General features: G+C 51.6%; 1 protein-coding gene across 5 annotated transcripts in view; it reads right to left on the minus strand.

The window, feature by feature from the left end:
* MEGF6 (multiple EGF like domains 6) overlaps positions 1–25,372 on the minus strand; it is a 78,837-nt gene extending 53,465 nt beyond the window's left edge. The window contains exons 1-4 of one of the 5 annotated variants that reach the window (XM_066982014.1): positions 24,502–25,372; positions 22,707–22,841; positions 19,756–19,865; positions 13,592–13,696 (exon numbers count right to left, since the gene is read on the minus strand). In XM_066982014.1, coding sequence (XP_066838115.1) covers positions 13,592–13,696; positions 19,756–19,865; positions 22,707–22,841; positions 24,502–24,581 — 430 coding nt within the window. In that variant the 5' untranslated portion in view covers positions 24,582–25,372. Of the gene's footprint in view, positions 1–7,237; positions 7,601–13,591; positions 13,697–19,755; positions 19,866–22,706; positions 22,842–24,501 lie in introns of those variants that run through there. The other 4 variants (XM_066982015.1, XM_048067476.2, XM_066982016.1 and 1 more) reach the window with 4 other exon arrangements.
* Positions 25,373–27,585: the final 2,213 nt, after the last annotated feature.

Here is a 27,585-nt window from a genome sequence, read left to right on the forward strand (position 1 = left end):
GGCCCCAGTTGGCTTTCTCTTGAACAAGGGCTGCCCCTTCCCTGCATAGCAGCGAACACACCACAAAGTCACGTTTCCCAGTTCTGAAGCCCACCTATAGCCACGTTCTTGGGAAGAAGATCAGGGAACACGACCCTCAATAGAAGGAGGAATGTCTTTGTGCATCATCCTTATGGCCCGTAAAAAGCAAGCGCATGGCCGACCACACAAACCACCTCAGCTATGAGCTGTGGTAGCACAATGCCAGCATCAGGCTGGGCTGCACCTCCCCAGCAGAAAAATGATTTTGAGTCTTTCAGAAACCATCAGTCCTTCTCGACAGCCCTGCGAGACGCCTGCTGCTGCCTGGGAGAAGCGTTGGCGCTGGGAGAGCACCGGGGCTGCAGGATTTGTGGTGTGGCTGGAACTGCTGCACACCGCTGCCTAGTGAGAAACACTGTCAGTGCCTTTTCCCATCATCTTTTTTTTTTTTTTTTTTTTTAAAGAAGACTTTTAACTACCTAATTATTTATTTTTGCAGAGGGAAATTTTCCATTTCCTGACCGTTTCAGAATCCAAGACCTGCCTTTTTCCTCTTCAACACCTACCACCGCAAGCGAGCACGAGCTGACATCAGAGAACTTTGCTGTAAAAGGCAGGTCGGACCAGTGGAAGACTGGACCCAGGACATGGAGCCTCACGGACAGATCCCTTCCTTCACTGCTCAGTTCTCACCACTGCTGCAGAAAAAGCAGCTGTGGGAGCCCCTGCTTCAGGAGGACAGAGCTGCTTCTGGCGGGAGGGCATTGAGGGTGGGAAAGGCGAGTTGCAAAACACAAGGACATAACCAGACATGTAGAAAAGAGAAATTGTAAGGATATTTTATGTCATTTCCCATCTTCCAGAATGTCCTTAGCAGATTCTCATCCTAACCCAACTAGGCATCTATAAACTCAGTCTTTTTCCCTGGGTTATACCGAGTGCTCAGATGAGCTCAGCCTGCCTCCTCCTGATCCACAAGATGTAGAGATGTAATAAAACACCCATGGCAGACAGCACCTCCGGGAAATCTGGGAAATCACAGCCTTTCAAGAGAAGATGCCTGATGAGATCCGCTGTGGTCTGCAGGGAGCAGATTATCTTTCACAACTCTGTAGCTTCCTGTAGAGCTCGGATAAAACTGATGCCATGTATGTATTGCTATGGCAATCTACTGCAACCAATTGTGATCTCATTTCACAAAATGACTCCTTGTTTCCTTGTTGCCCCTGTTTTTCTGCCATCAAGTTTTGCAGAAAACAGGAAGCTTGACCTTGCCTGCAGAAAATCTCTCCAGAGCATCTCATGCCTTCAGAACCCGCGGCCAGGAGGAGTCCGACACATTAATAGATAAAACGGCCCCGCAGATGACATAACCACCGAGCAGGAAGCTAAACAGTTGGAGGCCAAACTGCATTTTTGACCTCTTTGTAAGAACAAACCCATGTTACCTACAGTCATTAGTGTGGTAATGCAGCAGAAATGGCTGGCGGGTCACAGAACTGCAGACCCAGCCACCATCACCGCAGTGTCACAGCAGGAGCAGCCTGGCACCCCGGCAGGCACCTCGGCAGCCTGCACTCCACAGGTCAGCCAAAAGCAATCGGCAGACCAAAGGCTACAGCCAAAAAAACAGGTTACAAACGTGCCTGCTTCAGCCCCACATGGTGAGGTTGGGCTCAGTACAGCTCCTGGGGAGACTCAGCTCAGGCTCACCTGCTCATTTCACACGGAATTACAACCGAAATACATCTTTAAGCAGAGATAACATAGCTTGACTGACACCTGCAGGTTGTTGCTGCTGTCCTCGGTCACCCTGCTCCTGCCACCTGTGAGGCCTGAGGACACCCAGCAGGCAGGGCGGCTGGGTTTTCCTCTGTCGGAAACCAGGGCATAGCCACTTTCATTAAAAAGACAGCAGGAAAAGAAAAACCAGAAAGTTGCAAAGGCAAGCTCCCCGGGAGCACAGAGGGTGAGCCTGTGCCCAGGGCTCACAGCCATGCTGCGTCTCTCTGTGCCTGGGAGAGCATCTCTGGAGACACCGGAGTTAGGCAAACGACCGTGCTCGCCCAGGAACACCGCGTCTCTTTGCTACAAGGAGAGAGGGGCAAACCTCATCTCATGGAGATTCAAAACAATGCCTGTGACCTCTTCATCCTCCTAATTCCTAAAAGCAGCCGTATGTCATCTGGCTGTGTCTCAGAGCGTGAAAACCCTTCAGTGCTCCCAGGAACATCTGCTTAAAGGAGGAAATAAATAATAGAACAAAAAAACAAAAAATGTCCTGATAATCATCCCTGTCACCAGCTAATGGCTGAGAAACCCATCTTCCAGGAACAGATTTACTCGTCCCCAAGAAAAAAAGAGAAATGAAGTAGCGAAGGGCTCGCCGGATCCCTCCTTCCCCCGGAATGCGTGTAAATACCTGTCAGATTAGCATGAATTATTTCTTTTAGGTTGTGCAAATGCTCTGGAAGAGGGAACGTCTGCAAGAGATAATAACTCTGCAGATCTGCAAGTACTTCCACGCACATAATGAGCGGTGCCATGTATCTTCCCCACAGCCTCCAGTAAGGGGTGAAAAAGATTTTCATCAAATATTCTTACTCCACTCAGAACAAACACATTTACTTATCTTGATGTCTCAATGATTCTCTGTTTCCTTAGCTTCCTGCCCCCTACAAGACACCCGCAGCCCCACAGACAATCTCCTTCTGCCGGTTCCTGTCACTGGGGTCTTTTCTACTTTTTCTACTTTTCTACTGGGGTCTTTTCTCTCTACTACTTCACCCCTTTCACTTGCAGCTTAAATCTTTAAAAAGTGGTGTTGGTTTTGCGCAATTTCTCCTGTCTTTGGGCACGTGGTAACGCCAGCCCACCTGTTTTGGCAAGTTTCCACTTTGTTTTCCTGAATGTCCTCAGAAGACTGAGCACTGTTCACCCAGGCTTGTTTCTTCCAAAGGCTGCCTCGTGCTTTGAGGACCTTCTCCCACCAAGTCAGAGGCAACAGTCTGCCTCGTCTCTGCGAGAGTAACGTTAGACTCTCAAGCTCTGCCATAAAACCTTACTTTTCCTCTTGGACTATAAATACCTCTCTATAATGGAGAGAATTTTTCTCTGACACTTTATATCATGGATGCAATATAAAAATATACTGCTCTTGGCAGGCTTTGCAAGACTTCCCTTTGGGAGCTCAGCAAATGGGCTGGTGTTTGATGATTTTTTTTCCACTCCAAGGCCAAAGCTGCATTTCATGGAAAGACGGCGAGATGACTCCCATGGGAAAGAACCTATATTCCTGTTCTGGAGGAGCTGAAGAGACTTCCTTCAAAGTTTCCAGATCTTTGAAGTGACCTCAGCTCCATGAGATCACGTCTGTGCTTGCCAAGGCTGAGTACGAAGGTGCGAACGCCGGCAGCAGCTCTCTCCTGCTCTCCTGCCAGGCTCTGCGCCGTCTCCAGCCGCACATCCCCTTGGTGCTCCGCAGGCTACATCAAGCCCCGTTACATCTCCTGCTCCAGAGCAAAGCCACCAGGAGAGGCCAGTCTGACAGCTACGTGCCTGATAAGGCAAGGCAATCAGGGAGCTGAACCCCAGGCCCATGCTGGGCTTGCACGTCGCCTCCCCACCAGCACGTCCTGTAACCCTGCCGCTCTGACCTCTGCAGCTCGAACTCCGTGGTGTACCTACTGCACGAGCCCCTCTGCCTGCGATGCTCACTGCATTTTTAGCCTGCTTGTGGCTTTAACAGTTGTTATACACAAACCGACCTGTGGAACTCACTATCCTGGAACATCAAATCAACACTAACGTTTCTTTCTCCCAGATACCTGTAGTTACACCGAAGATAAATCAGGGTAAAGAAACCAAAGTGCTGTTCTCACAATTGGTAGAGAATCATTCCCTTTACCATAACCATTCCTGATCTGTAATATTGCACCCACAAATGACAATTCTGTTTGTTTGTTTTTTTCCCCCGTAAATACAAGCAAAATATAGATGTCTCTGTTTTTAACAGTACTGCAAAATGAATGTAGTCAAGAGAATTTCAAGGAAAATGCTTTCTGGGAACTAACTAGGTGCATTTTTAATTCACCTGAACTCCAGATATCATGAGCTTATAAATGTATCATGCCCAAAGTCCCCAGTCAATTCAAACCAGAAATATCCTAAGTGATGCCTGTTAAGACCTGAGGGTTTTGTTTCCCAACTTCTCAGTTATTAGATTTGGTCTTTCCCCACGAGGAGGATATAGTACTTATAAATCTCTGTCGAGCCCTAACAGTGCAAACAACATAAGCCCCACAATTTATGCTTAAAAACAAGCAGAAACCAGAACCACTACCTCTCATGTACTGTTTCCCTAAGAACATATGATAGCTATTTTTTAAGACGCTATTATACACGAACATAAATAATGCAAATTTAACCATAAACGCAACACAAACAGAAGTATCCACCGACGGTTTATCTGCTGAATATCCCTTCTTTGGGTAATTCATTTTTGCTTCTGGGCAAAATGGTCCAAAACCAGTGATTTGACAGATCCTGTGATGAGCTCATCATAATAACTAACTCGTGCAGTCTCACAGGGCACTTACATTAAGCTCCTCCAGCTGCTGGCTTTGTCGGGCAGGACTGCTTAAGAGGCTGACAGAAGATAACGTGAATTACAGTGGGATTTCAAAGTATGACTTACGGCCTTTTTTTTAAAGCCAAAAGCTTTAAAGAAAACTGCATTGAGCGGACACTGATAATGACCTGGCAAAGAACGCTCAGCTGGGCAGCTGAGACTCGACAAAGTATTTTCAGGAGCAACAATGATAAAGGAGAAGGCTCTGCTACCAAAGTAAGAAATGAAAGCTACAGGCACTTGAAGAAGTCGTTTGACACTCCGATGTTTCACTAATTGGCTTTAAACTTACTCATATGAATAAGAAGCTCCAAGAGCCACACTCTTTGTTTTTAGGGAATCCTAAACCAAGCATCTTCCAAAGCTCTGCAGTGTTGACTGTCAGCTACTCCTTCCAGCAAACATCCATTTTTTGGCTGGAACAGAGTCAGAAGTGATGAAATAACCCAAAGATGATTGCATTCTCAAGTTAAAAAAGGTTAGAACCAGAATGCTCAGCTCTGACAGGTCAACAGACCCCGTCTTTCCAGGCACTTTGCAGACTTCTAGTCATATGTGACCCTAATGCAAACTGTACCTCGTTTTTTGGGGCTTGCTCACTCAGCTACTAGCGCACAATGGGCAGTGCACATTTTGTTCTGAAGAACTGGAGAGTCCCTGGGAAAAAATAATCTTCTCCTAGTCTCTTTGTCTCAATATAATTAAGGTCAATACTACAAAGTGGCCGAGGGGGGAAGCACTTTGTAAAGTTCTCAAGAGCTGCAGTAGCATTTATAGTACAAGATTGTCTATGTAAAACTGTTGATTACTGATCTCATTATTTAGATTTCATGACAAAAGCCACTTCTGTTCCCAGATGCATAATAGGTGTCAAGAGTAAAAACCTTGAAAAATACATGGAAAAAGTTACAATAACAAATGGCTTGTTTATGCCATAATTGGTATTAGGCAATTAATGGTGGGATGAAACACCACATTGCTTCTGAAAACAAAAAGCAATACTGTTTAAAGAACGTTTAATGAGCACGTTTTATGTTGTCCTCAGCAAGTTTACTGCCAAGCCACAAAAGACATTTATACACACTTCCTTTTGTCTCTAATGAAAGGGTCATTGCTACTTGTTTCTTACTAAATTCACAAGTTTAAAAAAAAAAAAAAAAGCCAAATGTAATGTTTTAAACTTGAAATTCATTCAGCTTCTCAAAGAAGCTGTTGTTTAAGTTCAACAATGTTTTTTAGGCACAGACCCTCACAGCGCTGTGCAGACTATGAGAATCACAGGGGCAAACCCAACACCTCCATGCAGAAAGATGTGTTCAGGGCCCGCCTGCCACAGAGACCTATTGTACAGCTCTGAGACGCAGATACTCCAAGATTTTGACATTCTAAAACGTCCACTATTAATGGGGTGAGATCTGAGTGACTGGAAAAAATGAAGGCGGAAATAGTGTATTTATTTACTGGGAGCAAGTCTTCGGCTGTGCAAGTCAGGGGAGTTTCCCAGACAGCGTCGGAGGGAGATGATGCCTAAATCATTTTAACCTGGCTAAATTACCCGATCTGCTGTCTCCCGAAACCTATTTTCTACATCTGTTTCTCCTACACGTGTCAAACATCACCAGTCTCTGCTGTGACATTAAAACAGATCTCCAGTGTGTTTTGTTTTTTTTAATCGAAGCCAACGCGCCGCACGAGAAGGGTTCTGCATTTCCAGCTACGGAAGGTTTCAGCACTGCGGAATGGGAAGCGGTGGTACAAACATCCCCAAAGGCTTTCCTTTCCAGAGCCCAGCGTCCTTGTTTCCTCATCTCCTGCAACGTGACAGCAGGAGCACCACGCAGCAACCCAGACAGCTTCAGCACCGCATGAGCGTCGGTCTGAGCCAGATCAACCCGAGTGGAAGTTCAACAAAGGACAAAGGTGTTCAGAGTAGTAGAAAAAATGCAGCAAAATAAGTCGGTGGCATTGTTTCCTTTCTAATGAACCAATTTTGTAGGTCTGGAAAACTGACCCCACAGACCATTTCAAGAATTTCTGTCTGGAAAATAAATGCAGGAAGGAATGAACTTCAAAAGACTTAGAAAACGTAATATTCACAGAACTAAATAAATGCACTATGGAGATGTATCAGACAAAAAACACAAAATCTCACATGAGCCTCAGATTCCTTCTGATTAAAATCGTGCATACAGTATGAATATCCTCATGATGAACTTATCGCTAAATATGCTATGATGCATTCTGTATTCATACTGTCTACATCATTTAGTGTCCTCTTTTTAACCACTTACATTCTTGAATTTAAAAATATGCATTTTTAAAGAACATATCCTGTTATACTAGAGACAGCAAAGTGAAAAGCCATGTCTTATTCTCACATAAGTGCAAAAACATCCCTGGCATTCTTTCACTTAAATCCTTGGAGTTTTCTAGGGATTCATTTTACAAGTTAAATGTAGAATATAATTTTCCAGGCAAGTTTACCAAGGCAAATCATAACTGAGCTCCTGAACAAATAGAAATCAAAATACATTATTTGACTTTTCCCTGTGTGGCTGGTTTGGGCTACACAAGACCATCACTTACCAGTTAAAGAGAAGCCTTGTATCATCTGAGATACCAGAAGATTGTGAGAATTCAAGCTTCTCACGATGAAAATGTACAGTAGAGGAAGCAGTGGACAATTTGCAGCTGGTGAAAAGAGGTATCCTCTAATTACATGCATCTGGCATCCATTATCTCAGCATCTGCTGTACTGAAATCCAATATGCCTCACAAAACACAATGGTATGCTGAGGAAAGGCACAATATCGCCTGGATTCTCTTTAACAGCTCAAGACCCACCCTTCCTCTTTATCCACTGCACGCTGCATTGTTAACACAGCAAAAGGAACCCAGCATCCTACCGATCAGCTGCCTTTATTACAGCAGACGGTATTATTTTGGCCCTTTGATCTCTGACAATCAGATTAGGACCATGAACCAGCACCACTGACCTCCATTATCAATGATTCGAAACAGCTCCTGCATGCAAAAGCCAAGAACTGGCTTGGATCCCTGGTAACGTCCTATCCACTCCTTAAGCACACCACTTAAATCTCTAAAAAAAAAAAAAAAAAAAAAAAAAACTATTTCAGTCTTCAAAGCATGGGCTATTCTACTTCTTTGTTGTCACTGTTTATTTGTATTAGCATGGGACATATGGACTGGATTCCCACCTCAAATCAGTGACGCAGGTTTTCAGCCTCTCCTGCTTACAAAAGCTCTTTGAGAGGCCTGGGACGAAGGCACCTGAAAAAGGCAAACTTCAGGTGAAAAGCATCAGAAATCATCTCCTGTGTGAAACTACAGATGGCCACTGACCGCATGCAGGGAGAGCTGGAGCAGCCTGGTGCTCTGTGAGGGTACAGGCGAGGCAAAAGTCAGCAGCTATGGGTCCGACTGCATCCCAAGAGCTGCAGGACGCTCGGCTTTTCAGCTCATCCGCCAGAACAGACGGCAAGAACACCACAAAGGTGCTGCTTTGCCAAAGGTCAGCAGCGCAGGAGCGTGCTGGAGGGCCAGCCACGCAGGAGGGAGCCGGTCTGGGCTCCCTGGCACCCACGGCAGGGCTGCCGGCTGCTCCGGTGCTGCCTGCAGGACTTCCAGACTCGGCTGGGGTTTTATTTGCCGGAGTGAGGGGGGCAGAAAGACAGTTAATGTGCACTCACATACACCAAACTAGAAACACCTTTTGGCGTTCAAAAACAGTTTTTTGGCTGGCTCGTGGAGACCTGGGGTCTAGCAGGTGTCCTTGCAGCCGATGGGAATGTAAAGGGGGTTACAGAGGCCCCGTGAACACTAAATTATGCAAGAAAAAACGTCTGCACAGCCATACACAGCACACGTGTCCGCGTGAGCAGGTTTAACCACAAGAAACTGAAGTCCCATAAAATTAAGCACGTCTGGGAGGAAATCAACCCAGCGAGGACTGGAAAATCTCAGCCCGGAACAGCCCCGGCAGGTCGGGTGCTCCCTACGGCTGCTGCTGCCCCGGGCGCTGCCCGGACCCCGGCCCTGTCCTGCCAGCTGGACCCGGCCCCGCGGCCCCGAGAACAAAGGAGCTGCACGGGCACGAGCTCGCGGTGTCCCGGGCTCAGCCTCTGAACTCCGGGTCAGGGACTCGCCGGTCTATTTTCAGAGATACCATTTCTCGTGTGAGTTTTGTAACAAACTTGGCAGCGAAGAGCGATCGTAACAACCCCTTCTTCTGGCTGGTGCTACCCTCGACGTGTTTGTGGGGGTTGCCAATGGAAGATTTTCCTCCTCAGTTATCAGATGACTTAGTCTGGTGAAAGGCTGCACAGAACAGCAAGCTTCAGCTCCAGTTAAAAGAAAAAAAAAAAAAAAAAAAAAAACTTCAGAGGACAACAGGAATGCACAAAGCATCCAAGCACTTGAATTTGGAGCGAGGGTATACGGAAAGTGTCCTCCCTTTCTCACATAACTCTCATTAATTACACTTCTGGAGCTGCAGTCCTCAGAGCATCTTCCTGCAAAAAAAGTATTTGCTATGACTGGAATCTCAAAAGAGATGTTTCTTGAATTATTACTTGAATTACGCTGTAACACTGAGACCATACAGAAGAGCAGAGCGAAGATTGAAATGCAACAAATGAAGCACAATTAAAACCCCTGGCTGCAGTAGAGATAAGGAGCTCCAGAAACTAGTTAAGAGATGTTATCGGCTATTGCAGAGCACAGCTTTTAAAAAAGGCCTCGGAGAAGGCAACACATAATGAATAGAAAAATGCTTTTTCCAACCTTTCCAAAACCAGAAATTGAAAGCATAACACACTGAAGATTTACGACAGACCGTGCTGCATATTTAAGCATAAGTTAATTCTAAAAATTCCAGGAAGGTTTGCAGCAACGCTTTTCTTTCCTGCTTCTCTCTTCATCCCTAACACCGCTCACCAGACCCATCTCCTTGTGCCCGCGGCCACTTTCTCTAGTTTTGTCCCCTGCACAATACCCAGTGTACTTCAGAGGACAGCCTCCCTCCTCCAAAAACAAACCGGTGCAGTTGCATTTCCTTACCCACATCCTTACTAAACTTCTCCATTTGCCCTCCTTCCCGGTAAAAGCCTGCGGGGCTCTGAACAGGTCTGCAAGGAGCCCTGCAAGGACATTTTGGGCTCTGACCTGCAGATCCTGCCAAAAAGCACACGCTGGCATCCAAATCTGCTGAAAATATCTCAAGAAACGGTAAAGAAAAGCTTTTTAAGAACCCCAGGTCAGAGCTCACGATTTGCACAAATTTGTGAGATATTAAAACTCGGTATTTCATAGAGCCTGAGCTTCTCTCGGTCCCCATCACCTGCAGTGGGGAATACGGACTTGCTCCTGCGCCTTTTTAACGCAGTAATAAAGATCTACATGAAAATTTCAAACTGTTGCAGTGCCAATGGAATGATTCCTCCTTCCTTTATTTGCCAAAAATCTCAGCATAGCACCACAAGTCATCTAAAGGACTCGAGCCGTGCATTTTCTTTCACCCAATATAATCACCCCTTATAAACGATAATGAAATCCTTAATTCTCAAGTTCAAAGTAAAGGCCTGACCCAACCCAGGGAGAGCTTGAACAGAACAAAGCAAGCCGTATCCTGAACTCACGCCAGCCTTTAGGATGTCAGTCTCTTCCACCAGCCGTCCCCTTTCACCCACCACCAGGTTCCTTCACACAAACCTGTCGGTGACGCTTTTGCCGCATCTCTCATGGGCAGAGCCACATAGCTTTAAACGTGACGGAGCACATCCAAAGGGCTTTTTGCTGCACTCTAGTTAACCTTTAGAAACTCCAGCCATATAAACCAAGAACATATTCCGAGTCCTGTGCATCTGCACAGGGTTTGAAAGCAGCAGCAGGCAGCGCTGTGGGAAGCTTCCCACGGGCACGAGGGCAGCGCCAGGAGCCCTGCGCGCAGGCACCAGCCCGGCCCGCGGCTCCAGCACGCTTTCCTTTTTCTTCAAAACTCACTCCACAGAATTGATTTTTTATTTTTTTTTAACCGAATAAACCCCTGCACAACCTTGGCTCGTTTCCTCTCGCTGACTTTTTCAAAGAGCCCGGCGCTACCTGCGTGCCAGCTGTTAAATACCTCGCCTTTGGCCGATGGACAAGCAGATAGCGCAGGACGAGCGGAGCTTTGCACAAGCTGCCCTTGTTCCGCAGCCTTTCTGAGCCAGCCAGAGAAGTGATCCCAGCCAGGCACCACTGCACAGCGGGGCTGCGGGCTCGAGAAAGCTGCCCTGGGCTCAGGCACTTCTCTCCTCCCAGCAGCAAGCCAGACCTGCGAACCAGCAGGGTGTTTGCAAGGAAAAGTATCTCGGCTTCGTGGCTGCTGGAGAAGGGCTCTGCCTCATTTAGCCTGGCTGTTATTAACAGCGGAATCTGTCCAATAAATTGACGGCCAAGGAACAATTGCTGCTATTTGACCTCACAGACGGATTTTAAATTGGCCTCGTGAACTGTGAAACTATGAAACATCAAACACAGGCTCTTGCTGTTGTTCCAAACGTGGCGCTGGGAGCTGCTTGGGCTGGGAGAGGCACGCGAGCTGGAGCACGAGTCGGTGCGCGCACACGCCGAGGTGAGGTACCGCAGAGAAAGAGTGCCCAGACGATCCCTCGTCCCGCAGCTCGGGGGACAGGGAAGGACAGCTCCTCGCCCCCCAGGTCGGGCTGGCCCCGTGCTGCCAGCCAGGGTAAACAGCGGGTGGCCGCGGCCCCAGGCTGGCCAGCAAAAACATCTTATGATAAGGGCCTGTTCGGGACGGGGAACGTCCTGCTTTTTAAGCAAACATTCCTGTATTTCTTTCCAGAAAAGAAGCGATACCATTAGGATCAGACACAGATTTCTGGGAGACGAATGACAAGAGCTTCGTTCACCCAGGGCTGACTCGTGCTGTGTTCGCCAAGCAGCCTCCAAAGCCTCCGGACCACATCCAGACTCACTCGAGTCATTTGGGGGAAGCATTTCTCAAGAAGATAATACGTATCAAGAAGATAATCCCACCTGTGCCTGGCACCGCAGAACTGCCGATGTGAGCTCCAGAGCACTGGGGTGGCCCCGTCCCGTTCCCATCCCTGCTGCCGAGCAGCCCTGCAGAAGCCCACGGCAGAGGCAGAGCATCCCGAGCATGCCGGCCCCACAACCTGCTGTTGTCCTCCCTTTCTGCCTCAAAAAGCTTTGGAGGACAGTAAAACCTAATCCCCGGCCTTCCAAGTCTGACCTAAAGCGCTGACTTCAGGCTCCTCCTCCAAGGGGGGCAACGTTTGTAAACCCGCAGACGTCTTGTATTCCTCTCCCAAAAGAGCCGGTCATTTCCCTTTTAAAGAAAATGTTTGGGGGTCTCAGAAATGTGTTCCTTATTTTCAAAGCTGCAACCAATTATAATTGTGGGAACTGCTGAACATTTCCAAATGCGAAAATGTTTTTTACCTCTCAGGTTCCGTACAGGAAGACATCTGATGTTTATTTTATTAATTCGCGTGACAGAAGCTATGACAAAAAAATTGCAGGGACAATTTAAGGACTGTTTGCTTCCTGGAAAACCCCGCAATGTCTCCTTCACGTGTGCAAACCTGAACCTAAGCAGTACGGGACCATGTACATGAAAATCAGCCGTGCTCCAATCCTCTGCAGGTCAAAGGAAGAGAGAGAAGCCGTGCTTTAAGTCCTGGCTTTAAACTGAAGATAGGAGAGTGTCACCGGGTGGATAAATCATTTGGACTCACACTGCTATTATGTCTGCGGTTTGACTGCTTTAGAAACAAAGCAAAACAGCAAAACAAACAAAAAAATTATTTTTAGACAAAGCAGTCTCCTTTTCATCTCAGCTGAACTCATTGAATGGAAACCACTGCCGCCGACACCGCCCCGGGCAGCGAGGGCACAGAGCACGAGCACCAAGGCACAGCGGCCCCAGGGGCAGGAGCTGTGTACATGGGCTCAGGATGGCTTTTTTTTATGGGGGGGGTCATCACCGAACTGGGGGCTGGTGCCACCACCGGGCATGGCCGGGGCAGATAACCATCGCACACAAACCCACACACGGTGCCTTGGGGTCTGCTGCAAGCACGCAGCTTGAGCTTGGTTAACAACGCAGAGCAAGGGGTGGAGGCAACCCAAAGCCAACAGTATCGAGGAGGTTTGGGCCAACCTACGGTTTGCAGCTGATTGAGAGAATCCTCTTTCTTTGTAGGCTTTGTCTAAATGAGACTTTTGGGCCTTTTAAGCACCTCTGAGTTGGCGCTGCCCCGAGGCGGGGGCTTTGGGCAGGGCCCCCCAGCCCTCCTCGGCAGGAGTCCAGCTCCTGCGGCACGCAGACACATCCCGCTTAGTGGTCGCTTGCCATGCAGATGTTCTGCTACCAAATCAGAACATCTCTGAGTTACCAAACGTAAGAAACTCAATGGACTGCGAGAGGAATTCGTATATTGCACAAACATTAATTAAATAAAGCTTAGTGGCTCCCAACTGGACCTAACCGAAGATATAACCGTGCAGCTGGTCAGAGCGCAGCTATTTTCCCCCCTGCTGTGGCAGCCCTTTGCTGGGCTCGCTCGGACTGAGTTTCTGTTTGAGCCGAGGTGAATCGGCTTCCTCCTGGCCCCCGGCACAGCCCCTGCTGAGGGCAGCCCGCTGCCAAGGGCGGCACGGAGCGATGGGGCTGTGCTTCACAGCCAGGCCTGATAAGCGTTTCCTTTCCAAACATCCAAACTCCCCAAACTTTACAAACAGTGGCCAAAGAAAGTAGAGGGAAGATTATTGGAGTTTGACAGATAAAAACAATGGCCAGTAAGGATAAAAAAAAAAATATCGGGGCATCCCTCATTCTTTATCCTCTCCACTTCCGACCCAAAATCAAAGGAAGAACTCGAAAAGCCGACTCACCGAACTGGCAGCGAAGGCCCTGGAAGCCAGCGGGGCAGTGGCAGAGCTGCGATGAGCCCTCGACGCAATTCCCACCGTTGAAACAAAGTCCGGCACTGCAGGCAGCTGCAAGGAGGGAGAGAGAGAAAAATTCTGGAGATCAGGATCAGAAGTGCTCATACGCTAAAAAAAGCCCGCGCGCTGACCGAGTTCCCAAAGCCCTGCAGCAAACCTGAATAATTACAGAAGTCCCACTGAACATTTTTGAGGGGCATCTGTTCTAAAACCTCTCGCAGAGGTGCCGTAGGAAGGGAAACAGCTCCCACCTCAGGGCCAGCGCTGGCTGGCTTTCAGCCGAGCACGAAATTAATCTCGCGCCTGTCTCCTCCTTACCTCGCTGGGGCGTTCTGCAGAGTAAGTAATGCATTCAGAGCACAACGAAGCTGTCAGATGGAAAGCGCAATAAAACCTCCGCTTGGTACCTCGCTTGGTCGAGGCGGCTGGAGGCAGGGAGCTCGCCTCCCTCCCCAGCCCCTGCTGCCAGCCGTGCCACTCGCTGAAACAACTGGCTTACAAATTTATTTTATTTTAAGCTATTCTCAAAAACCAGCCCGGTGGTGGGCTGGATGAAAGAGCACTTGCATCGGAATGGACACTGCCCCATATCTTGCGGTGGGCAGGCAGCGATACAGCTAATTAACCTTCTCATCAAGGCTCAGATTATTTCTGCCCCCAAGAGCCAGAGATCAAACGTGCAATTAACTCGCTGGCTCCCCGGCGCACGCTTCGTCCTGCCTGCACGGTGATGTGCGCCCACAGCTGCTCTCCAGCAGCCAACAGACCTCACTTTCTCCCTCCTAAAACAACGCAATTCCAGCCAGCAAGTGGGTAAAATCGTCAGGAAAATGGCTCATGAGGAATCGTACCCAATCTTGTACCAGCAATGATAACTCGCTTTGAAACTGGAGGCGTCCTTAAGGAAAACAAAAAGCACCAGAAGCCGCTTTCCATTCCTGCAGAGCTGGCCGTCCAGACGTGGTGTCACCTTTTGAGTGGACCAGAGAATGAAACGGAGCTAAACTGTAAGGAAGCCCGAGCAGCCACATTTCTCTGTTCTCACCCAGTGAAGTGTGAAATGTACACAGAGAGAGAGAATGCTCAATTAGGCTTTTGAAATCCACCTTTTCAGACCATCCCAATAAAGCCACAAACAGGGACAAGCTTTCCCAATGAAACACGCTTCTTAAAACTCGTGAAACGCAGCAAACATTTTGTATTTCCCCCTAGAAAGTGCTCATCTCAGAAGTGCTTTTAACAAATGGTGCCACGTGCGCCGTGCTTTGTCGCAGTGTAAGGACGCAGCACAACGCCTCCCTTTTGAAGTCTGCTTAAAGGTTGGACAATGCAATTTTCTCTGTTCACAGACCTGCTGTGCTGCTGGCCAGCTTCTCTGGTGTTTTTTTTGTTGTTTTTTTTCCTACACCCCGTCTTCTCCTTCCCCTTTTCACCGCAGGGTGCCCGTGTGCTGTGCCGGCACTGGGGCCGTGGCGGTGCCGCCGGTGCAGCCCCGGCAGGGACGCGGCGCTGCTGCCAGCCCTGTCACGGTCACCTGCTTCGAGGCCCTCGTGTCCTGCGGATCCAGAGCCCGTAATTATTTCAAGTAGCTGAACTTACAGCAGACAGACCTGGCAACCCTCAGCCTGTTGGCTCAGAAACACAAATTTACTAGAAAGAGCAGAGCGCACGCAGCTGAGACGGAGGTGGAGGGAGCCGGGCGCAGCCTTCTGGGGCTCCGTGCTGATGTCCCGGCTCCAGCCCTGCATGGCATCCTTACGGAGATGCAAAGGGTGAAGAACATCTTTCAGGGTTTCGCTGTATAAGAAAAAATTGCAGGACATCTTACGCAAAGCGCAGAGCCCTGCAGGCTCCTGGCTGCTCTCATCCCACATCTGCAGCTCCTCGCACGAAATTCACGTGCGAGGTGAAACCTCTGCAGTGGTCAGCCCTTGGGCAGGACGTTGGGATGTATTTACACAGCTCACACCACAACGCAATCAGCCGCAGCCTACCCTGCATGGAAAGCTAATAACCGCATTACCAGGTTTCCCACTATTCTCATTGCCCCACATATCAAATATTGGTGCTGTTTTTTCCTACAGAAACACAACTGACTTCCTAATTTCCCCCCTGTGCTAAATCTCAACATTGTCTTGTGCAACACTTTCCGTCTGGTTAGCACTGATTACGGTTTTGGCAACGTTTCGGTGAATATTACATTCCATACATTTGCACTTTTGCTACCCACACACACGCCCTTGCTACGCAGACACACACCTATTCTAACGACGTGTGCTCTGTCGCTTCTTTTACTTTCTCAAAGCCAAGCGAGCAGACGGCGCTCTCATGAGAAGCCCTGGGGACACCCGACCGCTGTGAAGCCACCAGACGAGCGGCCCCACGAGGGAAGGCTGACAGAGCTCGGGGTTATTCATTTCTAACACGCCAAAGCAAAACAGAAGAAAGGCTGAGGGACCTCCTGGTTAAACTGATTGGATCAGGCTGGCTTCCTCCATATCGTATCTTACATTTATGCCAGAGAAATCAGCAATAACACTGGCTTCTCTCCTTATTCCCCACGTGCTGCTCATCTTTCTGTTAAACCCTCTGTGCTTGGTGATACGTTGCCACGGGATCAAACAGGAGCTCGCTTTCTCCTTGCACATTCAGTCCCACTCCTGTGCAGCCACGGGGTGCAGGGTGGACGTTGGCGGTTTGCAGACAGCCCTCGCTCCCCGTTGTTATTGGGGGTGCACAGGAGGGCCGGGGTGGGTGCAGCTCCTGCAACACCTCCGGCTCCTTCCGAGTCCCCTTCCCGCCGACACCTGAACTGCCCGGGCTCTGCACCTTGGCTGCATTACAGATAAAATACTTAAGCCTCGGTCTTGGCTTTTTTAAGAACCTGATGATTTTTCAAATCCCTCCTCCTCCAAAAAAGATTATTTACTAATACAAAGGCAGCATTGAAGTCCACACACTCACCTACCCGAACTAATGAGACAGTGACGAAATGTCGCTTCAGAAAGCCAGTTATCTCCTGACCTAATGCTTTAGCCACTTTTCATAGCCGTGCAGCCCCAGGTACCGAGGTGACCCCATACCAAACAGGCTGCCCGGCTGGTGCAGTTCACTGCAAGCTGGGAAACCACCACCAGCCCCTGCCCCGCTGCGCTGTGCCGTGCCTGGTATCACTCACGCTTCCCAGGGTGTTTCCTCCTACACGGCAAGGCAGAGAGCACTCACAGCAATGAGCCTGTCATTGGCTCTTCCCGCATCCAGCTGTGCTCCAAAACCTCCTGAAGCACCGCAGCTTTTTAGCTCACTCTCCACTCCACGTCTGCAAGAAGCACAATCCTAAGTTTTCTTTCCTTCTTTCTTGCCTCATCGCTACTAGAAATAATGAAGTGATCAAACCGCACATCAAGGCTCTTTAGTTTTCCCTGACTCCTTCACCTTAATCGCCGAAAAATGAGACTTCAGGCAGTGAATCCCAGCCTGGCTCCACGGTGCCCATTTGCTGGCACTGCTCAGCCCATCACGGCAGTCTTGCAAGGCTCACAGCACAACCGGGGATAAGATATATTCGCTGGAATGGTTCCACCTCACGGCATCCGACCGCTGCAATTGCATTGTCAGCAGTGATTCCCACCGCCGTGCTGCTGGAGCACCACCAGTGATCTCTGGAGGCGTGTAGGAAAGGCCACAAATCCCGCTGACAAAATTTGGCACAACCTCGCCGCCCTTTGCTACAACAGCGAGCGCAGGCGGGCCTGTGGCTGCTGCTCACAGCACCGAAAATCCGCTAACGCGAATAACACCCTGGTTGTGTTTCCCTGCCTCAGCACTTCACCGATCTTTACTGACTCATTTCCTCAGCCAGCCCTTCCTACGCTCTCTTCGGGCCCAGAGGAAGATGTCCCCGTGCTCGCACCGAGGCCCGGCCACCAGCAGGAAAATCCATCACGCCCCCGCCAGCGCCGAGCCCCTCGGACGGGAGATCTGCTGGCACAGAAACCAGATCCCCAGGACGGGCTGTGGATCACGGCAGCGGATCCCAGCCCCAGGAGCCAGGCAGGACCCGGGGCACAACCACGGATTCCCAGTGAGGCTCGGCCGGGGCCGTTCGCCCCAGCCCAGCCCCGGTGCGTCGGGCTGTCTGGAAGCGCGCAACTCGGGAGGTGATGCAGGGCGACGCTGCAGGAGCTTCCCACCCTGGGCAGCCTCTGGAGGAGCCCCAGGCTGTGCAGAGGGCCACAGAGACGAGCTCCCTACGGCACATATTGCACCTGAGGTGCATGAATGCCCCTGCTTTTGTCCGGGGAACTTAGGCTCGCCTGTCGCACCAGCAGTATGAAATGGGTACGGAGAGTCCCGGGATTTAATCCCCACGTGTGCTGGAGCTCCCCTGGCTCCTGTTCGCAGGAGCCTGCTCCGAGCAGCTTTACTGCCTTTTCCCTGCTTCCTTCCTGCTGGGATCCCTCGCTTCCCCTGCAGGAAAACCGCTACGCAGCCACCGTTCGGGGTTCACCTGAGGTTGTTATCTGCTCGCTGACGGCACGTCGCTGGGCACCGCAGCGCTCCCTTCGGCACAGCGGGGCTGGGTTACGGGCTTTCCAACAGGAAGAACGAAGACTGGCTTGCTAGACACTTTTTTTTTTTTTTTTAACTTTTTCTTCAAGCATCAAAGTGCGAGGAAGGTGCAGGCAGCCCGCCTGCAGAACGAAGGGCAGCCAGCACAGGAGCCATTTTCCTATATTGCAGGTCAATTACAATCAAAACCACTTCTACAATGGGGCTAGAAACTGCTAGCTTTCATCCCCCTGATGGCAAGGCAGGACGGATCCCAAGTGCTTTGCTGGTTTCCCTGCCTATTACTTGAAACGAAAGCTGCTCGTCTGTGGTGTGAGCTGGAGAGCACCTCCAGAGCCTGACCCCGACTCGCAGAGCTCTGTTCTGCGCCAGGGAACGCATGAGATTCTGCCTTGACAGTGACGTCTGTCTACACGTACACCTAGACAAACCTTGGTCTGATTCAGAGGAAGATTTTGTTTGGCTTTCAACTTCTCAAGAGCGAAGTCTGGAGTTAAATATTGCCCAGCTGGAGGCAGCTGCAGTGCTGCAGGGAGGCGGGAGCAGCGCTGCCCCCCTCTCACCCACCAAGCCCTGCAGCCCCAGTGGGAGGCAGGGATACGGCCCACGAGGATAATGCTGCCTCTGTCTTCAACAACAGCAACACAGAATCGTCACATATACGAATATTTGCATATCCATAGCCTGACTCATGCAAATCTGAATACACACGGCAGCTTCCCCGCACAGCTGGGAGGTAAATGCTTCCGCGCCTGCTTTGCAGAGAATTACACCAGAGCAAACGCTGCAGAGCAGAAAAGCCAACAGAATCCCAAAGTCCTGAGTTCTGTGTCTTTGCCTCAAATCTTATTCATGCCATCCTTTCACCCACGCTGGCAGCTCGCTTCCTGCTCCGAGGCTGATGCTGCGGCACCCGTGCTGGCCCCCCGGGCCTGAACGCTCACCTTTCGGCTAAAGCAGCAGGCAGACGGAGGGGAAGGAGTGCAGGGACCTCCAGCCTCTGGCAGGAGGCTTTCAAGCTCTGTCAGTCTTAAAAGCAGCAGAAACGGGACCTGGCACACAAGCCTCTCGAAACGCTGAGCGAGAGCAACCGGGGGCAGAGGAGCCCTCGCCACGCGGTCACACAGGCAGCAATTACGGGGCTGGATAGCGAAAAGTCCACTCAGGACTTGGATCGTAGCTTTCCAGAGCTTCTGCCAACGGCACCACTTAAATCACCACTTTGGGCTTTAAATGTTTAATAGCGTTTGGCAGCTGGATAAATGAACGCACCTCTGAAAACCCTGTCATGCTGCAAGGGGGAAATTCTGCAGAAACGGAAAGCAAACACGGGGCTTGCTGGGGAGCCAGAGGAAAATCTGACACACAACTCAAATACACAAAAAGTAAAAAAAAACACAAACAAACAACAACAAAAAGTTCCTTTTAAAGACATTGTTGCAGCACTTCCTGGAGGCAGGGGACTTGAAATGAGCATCCTCAGCCAAAAGGACACTGCTGACGGCACCGAGAGCCGCAGCAGAGCCGCTGGTACTTACGGTACAGGCAGCCGGCATCGCCTGCGAGCTGGGACCACCCCGGGCAGCACTTGTACGCCGTCTGGTACTGCAGCTGGTACACCTGCCTGTAGCCCGTGTAGTACACGGTCCTGAAACAGAACAGACACGGCCCAGACAGCATTAATTCCTGCAGAACAGGGGGCTGCAGGCAACAGAGGTCGTAGCTCTGACTGGGGCAGGAAAGCAGGGATTGATCTGGAACATAAATAAATAAAAGCGACACTTTCCCCCCCCCCCGCCCCGGAATTCTGCTGTTGTGTGTATGTGAAAATCGAAACAGAGATAAAACTTTTGAAGCTGAATTTTAAAAAGCTTCTTTGGCAGAACATGAAAACTGCTCCACCAAAGCAAATCAGACAAACAACAACAAATATTTGGCACAGCAGATGTGCTGTACATGTCCACCGAAAATATTTATCCTAACTCATTCTCGTTGTTTGGTTTTGTCTGAATGTTGCTACAAACACAGCAAAACAACGGTGAACCATCGATTCCCGCGAAGGAAACCTTCGGCTCCCCTTCTGTGCCAACCAGCATATGGAAGCACAGCTGAGGAAAATGAAAGCAGATACCAATTTTTGTACAAGCTGTCGACAAATTACGAAGGAAATGCTCATGTTCCAGAAGCAGCTGAGAAAGCAATTCGCAGTCACCGGGGCAGCAGAGCAGCTCAGCACCAGGACCGGGTCCATGCGGATGCCCTCGGCAGCAGGAGCCAGCTCCCGGCACAGCGAGGGGCTGTTAGCGCCGTGGCACCGAGTGCCAAAAGGGACAAGAGAGCTCTCGGGGCTGGGGCAGAGCTGGTGGGATCGGGGAAAATGGGATCCAGAAGAACTGCACGGCAGCCAGCAGCCTCTTTCACCTGCCCTGCATAAGCTGAGAAATGATGAGGAAACGGCGTTGCAAGAGTCTGGAGAAAGAACAGCAATACTGACCACTGCGTTTTTGTATCCTCAATAATTCCCTTGTTTCCTATTTACATCAGGAGAAAGTGGGTAAAGGAACATGTTCCCCAGCTCTGCCATTGCTGCCTACGAGAACACTAGTAGATTTAGGTCAAGAGGGCTGAAAGAAAAAATATTCTTCACTTGTCTTCCAGGAGAAAAACACGATAAACCACAGGCTCTCTAAAACCAGTCTTTGTCAGAAATAAGGAATATGAGAAACAAAAATGAGTGCCCTCGTGGTAACACGAAGCTCCTACTGGGTCCTCTTTGTCCTGTCCCTCGTGGGACAAGGAACTGGGTTATCCGGTGTGCAGGAAGGGAATTTTCTCACCCTTTCAGGTCTAACGCGACCCGGTGAGGTCGCAGAGCTCAGGACGAGCCCTGGGCTGCTTTCTGCCCCCGGCAGCACCCGAACGACCTCACCTCCACGGCCTTGGTGAGCTCCACCTGACACGTTCACCCCCGGGGGTTCTCAAGGAACTGCAAATATTTTGACAACCCCGGCTGCCTGCGGGTATCTGGATGCTGTGGGCTGGAAAGAACCACAGAGCAGATAAAGTATCTTCGACGTTTCTCTTTTCCTTTGTGTTTTCAGGAGTCCCTGGCACAGACAAAGTTGAATGAGCCAGAACTAATGGAACCCAGGCTTAAAAGCTCCTGCTGTGTCCTGCTGCTGGGAAATCCACTTCCAGCCCCCAGGGACAGCGCCGTCACCCCCCACATTCGGTTACTGGCGGCTAAGGAAAGTCACCGCCTGCTGTCACCTCGCTGGGGAAGGCTGCACAACCGGCAGCAGAAGCAGCACTTTGCCAGGAGCCCCCAAAAGCACGGCCCAGGAGCTCCCCAGAGCCATTCGGAGTGGAGGGACAGGGGGCAAAACCTCGCCTGGGGCAGTTTGGCTGCAGTTCCTTTTATTCTGCTAGCTTTTAAAACTCCACGGGCCGAACCTCGCTCTGCCTTGCAGCACCTCCAGGCTTCACCTCCCCGGTTCTGGCAGGAACCGAGTTTTAGCACGGGGCTGCCCTGGTATTTATAATGAAGCACAACAGAAGGTTTTTGCTTTCAGCTCCTTGATTTACAGTGTCAAAAACGCACACTAAAGGACTAAAGGGACAGCTGGGACTGAAGAGCTCCCAGCCTTTGAAGTGGCAGCAGACGAGGCACCTCTCATTTCAAAGTCCTCTCTTAAACATGGCCAAAAGCTGGACTCTGTTTGCTCCCTCACTCCTGCTGCACAGATATCATCACCGAGGTAATTACCAGCAATTACAGGTTAGGAAGAATTCCTGAATTCGAGACTTAAAAGCTGTCTCTAGTCCAAGACGCTTCTTTGGAATCATTACTGTGATATTGTAAAGGCTTGTAGCTGCTTAATGAGGCCAGGAAAGCAGGTGGAGTGCAGGGGGGGAGATGGGGGACACGGCCGTTTGGGTGCCGCGGGGGGACGGAAAGGCGATGGCACATGCACAGCCCTCCCCCTGCAGCCCCTCCTTGCCTCCCAGCTCAGAAACGAAACCCCAATTACCTGAACAACCGCAGCAATTTGCTGCTCAGTTTTTAGCTAGGAGCAGCTGGCTGTGGGGGGCTGAAGCACGGCTTTGTGGAGCCCTGCAGTGGCTGCCCAACGGGCTCCTCTCTGGCACGGATAAACGCAGCCGCGCCGCCCACCCCGTGGCACCAGCACGGCAAAGCGCGGTGAGCACCGGCACGACGGCAGCCCTCCCCAGTAAAAGTGCAGGATTTATACACGTGACGCCACGGAATCGTTTCATTAACACGGCACGATTGCATGAAACAGACGCCGTACATCAGCGGACTGGGAACAGTGAACCACAACAGAACTCCGCGACAAGGCACCTCTCCGCGCGAGTCCCTCGGCGGCGTTATCACCGAGCGGCACGACGCTACGGCACAAGTTCCTTGGTGGTACAAAACCGAGCGGCACGACACTACGGCACGAGGCCGCGACGGCGGAGCACCTACCTGCGCTCGTAGCCCGTGCACCAGCGCCGTCCCGCGCAGTCCTGCCTCCACACCCTGACGGTGCGGGCGCGCGCCCGGGCGCAGGGCTCCCGCCGCCCCACCAGCGCCAGCTCCGGCTCCGCGCAGACGTGTGGCCTGGCACAGAGAGACAGCGGCGTGGGGCTGCGGCCGTGGCAGCGCCGGCTCCGCCGCCCCACGCCATCCCCGGGGACAGCGGGAACGTCCCCGGCCACGTGTGGTGTCTGCTGTGGGTAAATCACAGCAGACACTGAAAGCTGCCGGGCAGAGCGCCTGGCACCGACGTCGTCCCCCTCCCAGGTCGGGCGTGCAGCGGGCAGCCAGCTCTCCCCCAGGGGAGGCAGTGAGCCCAGCGGGTGCGTTTTTGTTCGGGGCACGGAGCTGGGACACGCTGGAGAGCTGCCAAGGGCACAGCACAACCTGGTGTTTCACAGGTGGGAGCTGAGACAGAGAAAAGGCAGCAGGAAAGCAGCGTTTGTGCTGTATTTCTTTCCTAATCCTAGCTCTTCCTCTGCAAATAGGAGTCAGTAGTTTTAACTAAGGACAAAGAAGGAAATATTTGTTCCTGGATTAATGTTACGGGCCATTCGTTACCTGGGTGTGCTTCTGTTCCTTCGGATTCCCCCCAAGGGACTGCGTGTTTCCACAAAAATAAAAGGTTAAACCAAGTAATTTGGATATGGTGGAGACTGGAGTTCACAGCTGGCATCTCACTGCCCCGGGACAGGCGGTGACACCGCTGCAGCAAGCCCAGAAATGCCGCTGGGACCCCGGCACGTTCCCCCTTGGCAGGGCTCTGCAGCCTCCCCGCTCAGCCCACGCGTGGCTGGGGCGGCTCCGCACGGCGCTGCCCTCCCCGGGCGCCCTTTGCTGGTACCTACACGCCTCGCCCCCGAGCCCTCTGCACCTCCAAAACCGGGGCTGAAAGAAGCACAGCAACAGCGTTTGGTGTAATTTGTCACAGTGAAGGAGGTTTTTGTGTCCCCAGAGAGCGGGTCTGTGTGCCACAGGCATCGTCAGCGGTGCCTATGGGAAGGGGCAGCACTTCCAGCCGCTGGCGTTTTCTTTTCTCTGACACTTTGGCACACATCTCATCTCCAGTGCCTCGTCCAAGAATCCTAAAAGTGCTTGTCAAAGCAGAGGCACAAAATCCCTGACATGGGGGGAAAAAGCAACTGTGCCAAAGCTGCTGAAAGGGACCCTGCTCCCCCTTTGCTGAACCCAAATGTCCAAAACCTTGGGGGGGGCAGCTTGCTGTGACAGCACCATGCAACGTTTACCAAAGGAATGAGAGCAACCCCCTGCATCCAGAGATCATCTGCTGGCAGGGGACCAAGCTCGCGAGGAAGTTTTCCAAGGAAGCTAAATGATTAACACCCAACTGTAACTGTAAAATTCAATTACAAAGAAAGGACTACGTGCTCCTAGAGTAACGGGAAAAGGGGGGGGAAAGAAACAGGCACTGAGGAGACACAAAGTGCAATAAAACCAGCAGCTCTGTGAGGAAAGGTCAAACTATTTGCACAATAATCGCCTCTTGTGCTCACACAATAGCAACGCTTCAGTCAAAGACAGCGAATTACCTTCTACAGGCAGGGACCGTCTAAGTTTCTTTTTACCCTTACATACATTTGGTACCAGATAAAGAACCACAGAATAACCCCCTTTCCAAAAAAAACCCCTCCCTGCACCTCCCTTCACCCTTGATTTTAAAATCTTGCATTTAGCCTCCGCTTTGCAGTCCCCTGCCCTACAAAGCCCCTTGGGATCTACTCACATGTAGGGCTGGAGCTTGGTCCCAGAAGCAAGCGAGGATATTCGCAGCGCGAGGATGAGGGACAGGGCGAGCGCATCCATGGCACCAGCTCCTCTCTGCTCCCCAGGTGCCGCCAGTGGGAGCTCGGAAACCTCCGGGGCACCTGGAGCACACGAGCAGGTCCTCGTTCCTCGACGGGCAACAGCTTCCCCCGGCCTCGCTGGGGCACAGGGGGATCTCTGCTGGTTTCCACAACCGGGGAAGGTTTATCACTCCTGGAGGCTTCCTCCCGTCGGGCCGGGCTCAGCACGGATCCCCCGTCCGTGGGAAGTGCTCACGACGCAGATCGCCGCTGGGCTGCTGCCAGGACCAAACCTGGCTCCTCGCACCCGTGTGCTAGTGGCGAGGAGCGCGGCGGCGACTTTTCCTTCTGGCGCCTGCTTCCCGGCAAGGGGCAAAGCCCCGGGGGCTCGCGGGGGCTGGGTCCCGTCCAGCAGCGAAGCCCCATGGGGGTTTTGCTGCTCTGCGGCCACGCGGCCGGGCAGCGCGCAGCCGGCACCCAGCAGGGGATGGGGCGAGGCGGGGTGCTCCCCGCGGCGTCCCCCAGGCACCAAAACCCCGAGGGCTGCCCCAGCAGCAGGCGGCGAGCTCGCTCAGCCCACCTGCGGGGCCGCGGCCATCCTTCCTTCCCTCCTTGCTCCCCGCCAAGACGGAGCCAGCAGCTCCCCGGCGTTTCCACCGAGCAGCCAAACTTCCCTCCTGCTTTCCCAGGTCCAGCTCCTCTCGCTCACATGCTCTCCTTTCTTGTCTCGCTGACAGCCACAAATCCCTCCCACCAGCTGCGTCCAGCCCCACCAGAGGAGGGGGAACCCTGTGGAACCGCAGCACGAGCGCTGTGGGTTTGTTTCCCCGACAGCCCTTGTGCACTACCGAGGGCAACTTCCATCCACACCGTCCCGAAGCCCTTTGCAGCCAATCTAAGGCATCCTGCGAAGATTTACTCTTCCCGCACGCTCTAACAGAAAGCAAAACCTGCTCTCTTCCCGAGGAAGTCGCGCTCTGCGTGCAGGGCTCTCAGGGAAGGCGCAGCGCTGGAAGGGCGCTGAAGGAGCAGTGCCTCGGGGGCACTGCACTGGGCAGAGGGAGCTGGGGAGCAGGATTAAACAGCTACCTGCCTGCTCCTCCCCAGCTCTCTGCTCTGAGGGGGGAAGCACAAAAAGAGGAGAGGACACGGATTTTACTGCAGCTGGGTGACTGCAAGATGACCCAGACCTGCCCAAGCCCAGGTGGCTCGCAGCCGGGGTCCCTCTCCCCAGCCCCGCCCCGCTCTCCTCCGAACATCTCCACCCCAAAAACTTACCAGGAGCATCAGTGGAGTTACCACCGCTCTTTGCAGACGCAGCGAGGCCTGGAGAGCTGGCAGGCTCTGTCCTTCCAGGACGGATGGACTCGGGGTGGCTGACACCACGGGAGGCGAGGAGCAGCGGGGCGGCAGCGCTGCGGTGCGGTTCTCTTCCCACCCGGGGATCCCACCAGTTTTCTCGCCAAGGGAGAGTTGTTCTGAGGGTCACAATTACCCTTGCACAAGCCCACGTCCTTCCCCTCGCAAACAAGCAGAGGAAGCACCAGGTACACCTCAGTTCTGCTCCGAGCAGCGCTGAAAAGGACGGGACCCGCAGCACCCTACCCGAGCAGCACAGCGCCACGTCGGGCTGCCAGCAGGGAACCCGAGTTATGATAAACACATGCAGGGAAGAGAGCTGTGATAATATCCTTTAAGAAGGCTTTATTAATAAATACTTTATTTCGGTGAGAGGTTTTGGTAGTTTCAATGGCCATGGTCTCACCGCTGTAAGCCAGCCCGGCGGTGCCCTCCTAAGCCCCTTTTTAGGCGAGGTTTGCCGTCTCCCTGTGCCCGTGGGAGCGAGGGTTGCAGACGGGACAGCAGAGAGCTCAGGAAGCACACGTGAGAGGTGGGTGTCTGCAGCCCAGCGCCGTCTGCGGAGGCAGGTCAGTACGGTTTCAATTCCGTACCATTCCCAGCACAACCGCCTGCCGAAGATGTCATCTCCTGGCTTCGGGGAAAGCAGCCCTGGCAAGCAGTCAGGGATACAGCAGGGCTCTAAAAATAGTGCTGGTAATATCTGCAATAAAGACGGAGACTGGAGAAATCCAAACGTTAACTTGCCAGTCGTTCCCCAGCATAATTGAACCTTTGCTGTCGAGCGCACTGAGCACGGCAGGGGCCGGAGGGCTGCAGCTCGTGGCCGTCCCTTGCTGTGCCTCTGGTTAGCGGGGTCACGGCTGCGCGCTGCGCCCCTGCCCCGTGTGTCCTCAGCACCAGCAGCAGACAAGGCCCTGGATCGGAACAAGCCCCGCTCGGTGGCTGTGAAACCATCGCCAGTGCAGCCACCCCAAACCCAAACCCTAACCCAAACATAAACATACACGAAAACCAAAAGCAAAACCTGAACCCAAACCCAGACCTGAAGCTGAACCCTAACCCTAAACCTAACCTGAAACCTAACCCTAAATGTAAACCTAAGCCAAACATTAACCCTAAATTTAACCCAAACCCTAACTCTTCTAACCCAAACCCTAACCTGAAACAAAACCCTAACCAAGCTAACTCTAACCCTAAATCGAACCCCTGACCCTAAATCTAAACCTAACCCTAAATCTAACCCTAACCTTAAATCTAACCCTAACCCCAACCCTAAATCTAACCCCTAACCCCAAAGTTAACCCCTAATCCTAAATCTAGCCCTAACCCTAAGTCTAACCCCTAACCCTAACCCTAAATCTAACCCTAACCCTGACCCTAAATCTAACCCTGACCCTAAATCTAAATCTAACCCTAAATCTAACCCCTGGCCCTAAATCTAACCCTAAACCTAACCCTAAATCTAACCCTAACCCCAACCCTAAATCTAACCCCTAACCCCAAATTTAACCCCAATCCTAAATCTAAATCTAGCCCTAAATCTAACCCTAACCCTAACCCTAAATCTAACCCTAAACCTAACCCTAAATCTAACCCTAACCCCAACCCTAAATCTAACCCCTAACCCCAAATTTAACCCCTAATCCTAAATCTAAATCTAG

This window comes from Anser cygnoides, chromosome 23, assembly GCF_040182565.1.
Source record: "Anser cygnoides isolate HZ-2024a breed goose chromosome 23, Taihu_goose_T2T_genome, whole genome shotgun sequence".
Classification (NCBI taxonomy): Eukaryota; Metazoa; Chordata; class Aves; order Anseriformes; family Anatidae; genus Anser; species Anser cygnoides.